The sequence below is a fragment of the Arachis ipaensis genome, chromosome B01 (genome assembly GCF_000816755.2).
Source record: "Arachis ipaensis cultivar K30076 chromosome B01, Araip1.1, whole genome shotgun sequence".
Taxonomy (NCBI): Eukaryota; Viridiplantae; Streptophyta; class Magnoliopsida; order Fabales; family Fabaceae; genus Arachis; species Arachis ipaensis.
Window position 1 is genome coordinate 15,018,579 of NC_029785.2, and position 10,687 is coordinate 15,029,265.

Here is a 10,687-nt window from a genome sequence, read left to right on the forward strand (position 1 = left end):
ATTTGTTTAAGCAAATGTTTCAATTTGTAAATCATATGTTTCCCTGCATAGTTTCAAAATCATAGTTAAAAATAAATAAACAAAATTTGTCGTGTGATGTTTTTTAACCTTTTTTTTAGTATTGCATTTTTTATTATCATAAAAAAAGAAACGCAACCAACTTAGGGTAATATAATGGTTAGTTTATTAATCTGTTTAAAAATAAGTACTGAAAATTTAAATTTCGTCTTGTATATGTAACAATCCTTTGCTAAGTGACAAATTATTAAATGAAACTAAAATTTACTACATTATAATATAAATAGATAAATATATTGTACGATTTCACATTTGGTTCACTCGGAATCGAGTTTAAAGCGAGTTAGTTCCTTCCGGTCTGGAGTAGAAGCATATATGTATCGTAATAAAGATTCGTGAAGGTTCTGCACCATATGAGATACATTATGAATTGCATGGCTCAAACAACAATTCACAAAAGGTAAGTAAATGAACACCGGCTAAATACAAGATTTACATAATTCTTTGCCAGAAAATTTTAGCAGTGTAAGAACTCAAATTCGCAGAAGCAAAACACGAATGTGTGTGATTGGTGAATAAGTTGGTTACATTCACCTTGTTTTGTTTTTGTCCTCTTTACAACACAAATACTAGCATATGAAACATCATCAATGTATATAAAACAAATACTCATTATTATTATTAAATATTAACTGCTTCAGCTGTTTAATTTTACCAGCTACTTAAGTGTTTATAGTAACACAAGAGGAGCATTTTCATTTTTTCTTTATACAGATTTCGTGTATATTGTAAATTGTGAAATTATGTAACTTTGTAATCTTTGGATACCCTATATAATTTATATGACAGCTGAGAAAATATTCGTTTGTGTAAAGGAAAAGAAAAAGGAAGTTATGTATCATACTTCAGTATGGAAAACTTCCGGTTAGTCGAATATGATCAAGGGTACTTCTTAAACCATACTTGAGCACAGCTTGGTTCCCCTCTCTGAATCCATCTCCATAAGCCGATGAACGATCGGACTCAATCTGGTGTTTGAAAAACTCACCAAGTTTCTTCTCAAAGTCAGACCGTTTACCCTTCTTTGATGATGTAGAAGAGGAAGGTGAGGATGAGGATGATGATGAGGACGAGGACGATGATGCACTATCACTTCCTGAACCAGCGTAGATCTCTGAATCTAGCCACATGTGAGCTAGCACTTGGCAAATTCCTTCTTCAACTTCTGGCCTTAAATTGCCATAGCCTACCAAAAAATGCAAATATTTTACCCACTCAACTACATGAACAAAGACAAAAACAACAACAAAGCCATGTCTCCCACAGCTAAATGGATCAAAGGTACCTATTATCCCCTGTTATGAATCATGCATGAACTAGGCCTATTGTATAGTTTTCTAGGATTTACCTCTACCCCGAGCCAACTCATCTACATGAAATAGAAAATGCAAATTCTTCTATACATAGTGTTGATCACAAGGAAGGGGAGAGTACCTTTAAGCCTAAGCCAAGCATGCATCATCTCATGGGCCAGGATTGAACCCGTCAATAACCTATAAACATGACAGTTTTGAATTAGTCACATGAAAGCAAAAATGTAGGAAGAATTATAGACTGTGAAAATGGATGGGATTGGAAGAAGACCTAGGGAGGCCATACAAAACAAGTATGGCTGTCACTTCGCAATGGCGGATTAGCCTGTAAGGCTCAGTTATCATATCTATGACTCGGTATCCTGCCCCTATCCTTGGTCTTCTTAAAATCTGGCATTACACGAATATATTAAAACCACCATCTGATGCATCAAAACAAATTTATCATAATTAAAAAGTAAAAATACAATTTACCACGCTAAATTTGGAAAAAAGATCCTCTAAAGTGAGGGAAATTGTAAAGTAACAAAGTAAAGAGTTAATCACCATTGAATTTGTAGTTTTTATCATGTGAGTCTCATTACCTTAATTCAAGGGTGATTAGGCTCTCACTTTTTTACTTTATCAACTCCTTCATTTAAGAGGAGCTTGATTCCGAAATTTGGCTCTTTGCAATTTACCCCCTAAACTTCTAAAATGTTCAATTTGACTTCCTCAAGTTAAAAAACGTTGCAGGAAAGATTGGCTACATTTTCATCCAAAATTAGTAGCAATTTTTTTATGATTATTTTTTTCACCGTCTGATAACTTCAGAAAGTCAGATTGCGCATTTTGAATGTGTATGCAATAAACTGCACGTGACCCAAACTTCAAGGGGGTAATTGCAATTTATCCTAATTAGAAAATTGGTTAGTAAAACCTATCACAACTATAGCATCCTTACAGTGGCGAGACAATTAAAATAAGCAGCATATCCCATGAAAAGAGAGTTTAGTTCAACATAGTAAATATTTACATTCTTTTCTCCCTCCATGGCCTCGTTGAGTGCTTGTCTCTCAACTAAAAGCATTGGAACTTGCTGTTCTATTTTCATATTTAAACCTTCATAGAATTCTTGTATTTCAAGATAGAGAGGCTGGCATTCATGCGTATCCATAATAGCTGAGTCTAGACACTCTAGGCACAACTTTCGACCGTCATCCAGCAAGAGATACTTTGTATCCCTTGACTGCACTGATTGGAAAGTTTAATGTTAGATAAGGAAATTGAAAAAGAAGACAAAAACAGAGAAATTGTAACAAACAATGAAATATTTCTGTAGCTAATATAACTGACCTCCATTCTTTCGCAGCTACAACAACGAGGAGTTCCATCACGCTCATGTGAAGGACAGTATTTCTGCATCCAGAAAGGATGTGCTCTATACTCAATGAGTCCAGCTGAATTTGGTGGGATCTGAAACAGAAGAATCAATCGTTCAATTATATATATATGTTTCATTTATATGCACACACTTTTTGTTTTTAATTAAAACTTGTTCAGTCAACATCTATAACATTTCTAAATCAATTATACCCTGAAATGGAAAATGAACTTCGACCTAGATAGAAACAGATTTCGTCTGCCATTTTCCTGAAATCTGAGTATCCAATTTTAAAGTACCTCTAATCATGTTGGACAACTGAAAATGATGCATAGTGTCAGTCTCGTGGTGTAAAAGTATGACACAGTATATTGGACTGATTTGTGAGTTCTTAATTACCCTAAACTATTATCAGTGATGTTCTTTGCACACCAACATTTAGTGCATTCTTTTTATGACATCAAGCACTAGAGTAATGACTAACAAAAAATCTGGAAACCAAGAACCAATGCTGATACACTTACGAAGTTCTTGCAAACATCACATCTTGGGTGATGCAGCTCCTTGTAGCAAGATTTATGGTAACGACGATTTCCAGACATGGAAAACTGTAAATGCATAATAATTGAATGATTATTAGAAATCAAATTTGACCCCAAAAACGAAGGGAAATAAGTCAAAGCATCAATTTGTGAACTGGAGGAAAAAATAAACATAGTTATATTCAGTTTAGGGAAGCATGCAGGAACAAAAAATGAGAAGCTAACCTCATAATCAGTGATTGGCAAATTACAAGCATGGCAACAGAAACATTCTGGATGCCAGACACCTCCCATGCAACTCAAAAATCTGCCATGGCCAATCTCTGAATTGCAGCCAGCACAGGTTCTGCAAACCATTTTCAAATCATTTAAGTTGTGCTAATAATAAGACTCCAATAGTTATCAAAAATGAAACTTCATATATCATTCCAATATGCATCCTTGCAGTCATTAATAAAGTCAACATTTCATTTTTCATACAGTGGCAATAAAAAGAACCCGAAAATGATCACAAGTGCTCACATGTTATCATCAATACAACAATTTTATATTAACCACTATTGAATGCTAAGGATAGTTCTTGTATCATTATCATCTAACCGAAAGGTACTTTGAGAAGAAAAGGAAAATGAAAGGTAACATACACCAAGGTATGATCCAAAATATCCTGTTGTGTTATCTGTAACAGTTCAATCTTCACACCAAGGTAACTGAAATTCTTCGTACTGAGTTATGGAAGTTGTTGTCGTTGCTTTATTTTTTTTAAAAAAATAAAAAGCAAAGATATTGCATTAAATCACTATTTCAAGATTCGGAAAAGAAATGCATCAATGTCCCTTCATTTATTAAATTAACTCACTTTAGCAGCTCCTATCTATTGTATTTGGTATTCCGACTCACATAAAGACAAATCACACCTAGTTACCTGTATACAGGTCGAAGGAGGTGTGGAAATGGTTGAAATAAAGAATCTCTTTCAGCTCTGTCTGAATCAATGTTCAAACTTTCTTGAAGTGCTCTGGCAAGTTGTTCATCTTCCTCAAGCTGCGCTTCTGCAAGATGCTTGTCATTATCCTGTTGAATGTTATTAAGATGGTCATCTTCCTCTTCCTCAACTTCACCAACAGATTCATCTTCTTCTTTGTGATGATTGCTTAACTCTTCATGTTGTTTAACTTCACCATGATATTCATCTTCATCAGTAAGTTCACACAGTTGTTCATCATCAGAAGATTGAGGGTCGTCCTCTGGGATATTATCAGGTCAATAAATATGAGATCCTTTTGATATTTTGGCAGGGAATAGAATAAAAACAAATAACCCTTTTTCCAAAGTCGTATACCAAATGCAATGTCAAGGGAGATCAACTATATGAAAAATATGCTAAAAACTGAGTTTCAACTAAAGTGAAAGCATTAAAATCAACAAATCTCCATATTTGTTTTTAAAAAAAAAATAGAGAAAAGAAAAGAAAGGAAAGGTAATTCATATTATTGATGATAATTAAATCATACCATGGTCCAGAGGAGATCTAGCAGAAAAGAAAGTGGGAAGAACCCCAAAAGCATTGTCTAAGTAGGACAAGCAAACACAACCGAAAATAAACTAAGAGGAAAATCTTAAAGGAGGAGCTTCCCCAGCTCTGAATTCTTCATAGAGGTTTCTTGCGCCTTCCATGATTTCTCCTGAGCTAAGGGAGCAGTTATGTCAAACACTCTTGTTTCTCGCACTCCATAATTCTAGTGGTGGGGTTAAATTATAATTTAACTAAAAACTTGTACCACTACATCTTATTATTCTACTGAAAATTATCAAATCATTAAACAAGACAACCTAGACTTGTACCATTACAATGTACATTTTAGGTATCTCATTAACTGAATCACTCAGTACTTGATACAAGTTTCACAAACATGCTAAGAAATTTTAACCACTATTTGCAAAAGCATAAATCTTACCAATAACTTTTTTCCCTTTCGGATCTTCCTCCGAAAGAGAGAGTGCAATTGCACGATCAATTTCTTCTCTCTCAACATCTGTCAAATCATCCTGCACTCAATTCGGCACTATTACAACTTCAGAAGATCTGCTTATAATAAGTCTCAAAAGAACTAATCCCCATATCATGTTATGTTCATGCTACTCTCTTGCTAAAAGCAGATAAATAACTACAATAATGACAATAGATTTCATTAAAAATGGACTTAGTGGAAACTGTTATTACCATGGAATTTTCATGTTTCCCATGATATTTTCCTCTCGAAGATTTATGGTTGGATCCCTTAAGCAGCTTGGTAAACCAACCCATACAGTTTCTGGAAAGACAAGTTTAGTAAGAAAACATATGCAGCACTTACAGAAAGGAAATTGCAAATTTCAATTAAGAATGCCAATAAACTACAATCAAGGCCTGTTGTTCAATATTCACCACAAAGCATGCCCATCAGTCTAAAAGTTCATAGATATATCACATCACCATAAACGTTACCGGACAACAAAGCTCTAACTCTAGTGTTAAAATTCAGTGGTATTGTTAGAACTAGGGTTTTCAATTGCAAGGTTGCTGAGTGATTGCAAGGATTATGGCTTTAGCAATGCACATCGCAGCTGTTGCGATATGAAAATTTGTATTGAACTTGAATTTGACTCTATTGTAGCTTGGATACAGTTATGTTGTGGTCAAATTAATGAATTGGCATCACACTGCAGTTGTAGCCATAATTGCTCAGGCGATGGCAATTTTTTTTTAATTTCCCAGAGTGTTCTCAGCTGGCAGACTAAAGTCTAATCTGTCGTGGACGAGTAAAATGCATACACAAGACGAGATTCGAAACCCCAACACTTACTTAAGTGGATGATCACTCGACCCACCGAAACCCAAGTTGGTTAGCAACTGCAATTTAATTCCCTGAACTTAGAACTGGCCTGAAATAAGCAACGCCTAAAGCTACAGGGCACGGAATATAAATACCATGCCTCTATCTTTGACGCTCAAGTTTTCATGTGGAAACTACAATTTTACCAGTTCCTCTAATCATCAACAGTTGGACAAAAAATAAAACAAAAAATGAAGCAAAAGAAGGACAACAACAAGAAGCAGGGGGTAGGATGATTTTACATGGAATATCAAATAAAAGAAAACCATTCTCAATGCCACAACTTTGATATTTTGAAACAAGAAAGATACAATAAGGTTCCTAAGTAATCCATCGCATACTTAAAATCAACGGTTGTTGTTCACTTACCAGCATCAACCAAACCTCAAAGCATAGATAAAGGACTCAAATTGAATTTGCTTCAAACGAAATTCAGAATTCAGATAGCACATGCATTTAGAAAGAAAAGCAATCATCAACCTGACCCCATACATACTGATCATAATTGATTAGAAATACCGCAAGCATAAATAAGAATAAAAAAAGGAGAGAAACTCTGTATCTTCTGAGTGTGTGGATGTGTAAATTATGAGAAAATTTGTAGAGAAAAAGATAAATAAATTCCTAAAATTTTAATTCGAAGATACATAAGTTTTGTGACTAATTGAAAATACAAAAACATTACTAACTTTTTAAAATTCAAGACATTTAAGTATTTTCAAAATATTCGATGTTCCATTAATTTTAGTAGTTAATCTCAATCATAAAATTTATATATAATCGAGACCATTGACTAAAAGTAATGGAATACCAGGATTTTGGAACAGCTGAAACTATTGCTTAATTATAATATAGACCAGACAAAGAATAAGAGAAAAACTCACCAGAAAAAGTGTTATTGGGAATCAGAGAGACAGAGAATCAGAAGAATCCCAGTTCAAGTACAATTTTTCTTGTTCCCAAAACAGTAATATATATGTGGCACTGTGGCTGTGGGTGTGATTCTGTGATCCCAAAGTAGCTTTATTTGAGTGCAAACTGCAAAGAGTAGAAGGAAAGCAGAAGAAAAATAAATAAATAAAAACTTGTGTTCTAAGCAAAGAGGCCCAAAAGGGATAAAATTTGCAAGTAGTGGAGTGAAAAGCTTTTATTTTTTTTTTCTTCCGCGTCTTTATTTGCAAACACCCAAAAAAGACGGATGGTGAAGAAAGAACGAACAGAAGAAAAATGAGAATCAGAAGCAGCAGTTGAGCTTGTAACTTTGTATTGTATTCAATTCAATGCCACCACCACTGCGCTGTATTTTCCTTCGGCATTGTGGGTCCCACAATTTATTTTCCTGACACATTCATTCTACCAAATGTCAACCACACCATAAAATATTATCAGGTTTCTTCGTAGAAAAAGGGCCATGTTATCAATCCCAACCGGACCGCCGGTTGTCCGGTTTAAACCAGTGGTTTGAGTGATTGAAGTTTGAACTTTGAAGGCATTATTAGGTGGAAACTTATATGCAGTTAATCTCGTACAAAGTTGATAATTAAGAGTCGTTAGATAATAATTTAGTTAAATTTATCAAATTATTTAATAATTCTTAACTATCAACTTTACATAAAATTAATTGTATCTAAATTTCTATCACATAATTATCATAACTAAATCCATAATTGACTTCCTTTTCTTCTTATATATATATATATATCTTTTCTTTTATATGTAAAATGAGAACAGTAGTAGTCCTAATAAGTGACAAGTGCCATACTTCAATGATTGACACATATACGAATTTTTTTTAATTTCAAATACATCTAAATGGGACACTTAATACAAAACCTGATGGGTAAAAAATGATCAGTAGTCAACATTTTCTTTCAAACGTGCTTATATATATATATACATGCATACATCCACTTTGATTTGTTAACAAAAAAATTAGATCCCCTGTGGGAGCAAGAGAGAGTATATCATTTGGTTTAACAGAAACAAAAATCTCATTAAGATGGCGGAGTCTTATGACTATTTGGGTGATATTAATACAAAGAAGTTTTGGTGAAAATTTAAAGTTTATGTCATCAGGATATGGAAACTTTTAAGCAAGTTTAATGAGAAAGAAGTGCAAAGCATTGAGATGATCCTGCAAGACAATAAAGTGAGCATTTTATATATGTAGAACATTTAAAAAAATAAAAATTATTTACATAGAGTGTCTTCTTTATACCATTTTTGTATTTTTGTAAAATTTAAGGGGAATAGAATGATTGCTTCAATACCTAAGGCATTTGTTCAAAAGTGGAATGGTTTGATTGTTCAGTTCCAAATGTATGCCATGAAGAATTTTATTGTTGTGAAGAACACTAGAATAGACAATTCCAAACTAGTGGATACTGACATTTTTACATAGAATAACATTAAATCATATTCAAGAACTAAGCTTTCCACTGGAAACCTTTAGATTTAGAATCATAGTTGAGCTTCTCAACACTGATAAGATTCATCAGAGCGATTTGTTTGGTATGTTCCACTTCTAATCGATACAAATAATCCTTCTATTTATACAGTTGGAGAGTGCAGAGTACATTTTAATGTTCCTTTTTTTTGTAAAATGTGATTGCAGAAGTGGTTGGTAAGAAAGATCTTAGGAACTTGGTTACCACTAAGGAAAAAGAGACTAAACGTTTGGTAGTTGTTTTGGAAGACTTAGAGTATGTACTACATACATTATCTTTGCTATTCTCTGATTACAATTTTTTGGTGATTTTTTCCATCTACAAAACACTTGGGATGCATTTCTCATCTGATTTGGTATTTTTTTTATAGGCACAACAAGATTGACTACATTTTGTTCGAAAAGATGGTTGATAAAATATTTCCACATCTTGAGGATGGAACGGTGAAACCTGTGATTGTTCTACTACAATTCTTCAAGGCTATATGGTGGAATAGTATATCCTGCATGATTATTTTCCATTAATTTGTGTTATGAAAATATCTGTTGAAGTGTATTTTTTTTACTAACCATATTATAATGTCAAAATGCAGAAAAAATTTCTCTATAGAGCCATTTTGAGGTATCAAAGATTCACATCAACTCACAGCTAAAAGAGATTGAGGCTTTTAGAAGCAAGTTGGTAGAGCCATAAGTTTGTTATGTATTTTTAATGATTGGCATTTTGTTGTTGTACTTGATGCTCATAAAAAAAGAAACTATCTACAAGTTCAAAAGCATGAGTTGTACTAAAAGGATTTGTATATACATATGTGAACAGATTGATAGATAGATGGATAAATTGAATTAAAAAGGTTCCATCAATATTAAAAATTATATGCATATTTATATAATAATTAGTTACAAGAGTATATTCAATTTCTTATAATAAATAATTAAATCGAGAAAATATACATTATGTAAATCTGTTCTAGGTTACTTAGTGATGCACCAGCAACTACTTCAGTCAGGATTAGCCAAATTTCATTATAAATCAAATGGTTTACTGTTGATGAACTAACACAAAGTGATGTAGCAGTAAAAACTATTGAACAAGTGCTTAACTGTGAAAAGGTAAACACTTTCAACATGTGATGCTACTTTCAAGATTTAGAAAGATAGTTTTTTTCATAAACTAATCTTTTGTAGGAAGGACCCGCTTAGATTGCTGGAACCATTGTTGCTATTAACGCTGGTAAAAAAGACTGGTATTATAAGTCATGTAGAAACTGTCCAAAGAAAGTGGATATTTCCATTGGGGATAGATATGAGTGTGGCAAGTGTGGCCACACCCATGGAAGTGCTGCACTCAGGTGACATTTATGGCTATATTCTTACAAACTATTCTCAGCATATAAGTGTTAATTAATTATGAATATATAATCAGATTCAACAAATGATGGCTAACTTAAATTATATGTTATTTGTTTCCTTCTTGTTGATGATGAATGATAGGTTCAAGGTTGAAGTGATAGTGTATGATCGGAAGCATCAATCTACTACTTTGGGCTAGAGAAATGGTGCAGTTGTGCAGTAAGCGAGCAGAGCAGATTAGGGAGCAAGAGGTATGTCTTGCTTAATTCAAAATAGTTAGTCAAAATAGTATATCACAAGTTTGGCTAAGTAATGTATATTTGTGCAGCTCGAGGGTGATGATGAGTATCCACCCACTCTCAATAACATAATAGACAGAAAATTGCTACTTAAGATAAATGTAAAGTCTACAAATATAAAACAGTTTGACCAGATTTATACTGTGATGAAAATATGTGATGATGAAGAGATTATTAAAAAGAACACGCAAAGTGTGCTATCAGCTGAACTATCCACTAACAATATCGTATGTCCAATTATTGTTTATTTGCTAAACTATTTTATATTACTTTTCATTTGAGATGATGCTTATAATCTATAACAAGGAAATATGGTGAATTTTGTGTAGAAAGGTGGGAGTAGCAACTCGGTGCATGTTTCACGGGATGTTGTTAATCTCAAGAATGATTGTGATCTTGAGTATAATCTGGTATGTG

The 10,687-nt window shown here is 33.3% G+C and overlaps 1 protein-coding gene across 1 annotated transcript; it reads right to left on the reverse strand.

Moving 5' to 3' along the window:
• On the reverse strand, positions 670-7,426 carry LOC107626014 (protein DA1-related 1). Its single transcript, XM_016328779.2, has 11 exons — positions 7,057-7,426; positions 5,521-5,611; positions 5,255-5,345; positions 4,222-4,543; positions 3,522-3,642; positions 3,279-3,362; positions 2,727-2,846; positions 2,335-2,619; positions 1,663-1,781; positions 1,513-1,571; positions 670-1,264 (listed from the first exon to the last, which is right to left on the reverse strand). The coding sequence occupies exons 2-11, from the start codon at positions 5,602-5,604 to the stop codon at positions 924-926; spliced, it is 1,626 nt and encodes a 541-aa protein (XP_016184265.1). The 5' UTR covers positions 5,605-5,611; positions 7,057-7,426; the 3' UTR covers positions 670-923.

Coding starts and splice junctions, on each gene's coding strand:
- LOC107626014 (XM_016328779.2), bottom strand. CDS start 5,604: ATGGGTTGGTTTACCAAGCTGCTTAAGGGATCCAACCATAAATCTTCG. Junction 2,847..3,278: donor GTGATGTTTGCAAGAACTTC/GTAAGTGTATCA, acceptor CTTCTGTTTCAG/ATCCCACCAAATTCAGCTGG. Junction 1,572..1,662: donor GTTTTGTATGGCCTCCCTAG/GTCTTCTTCCAA, acceptor TCATGTTTATAG/GTTATTGACGGGTTCAATCC.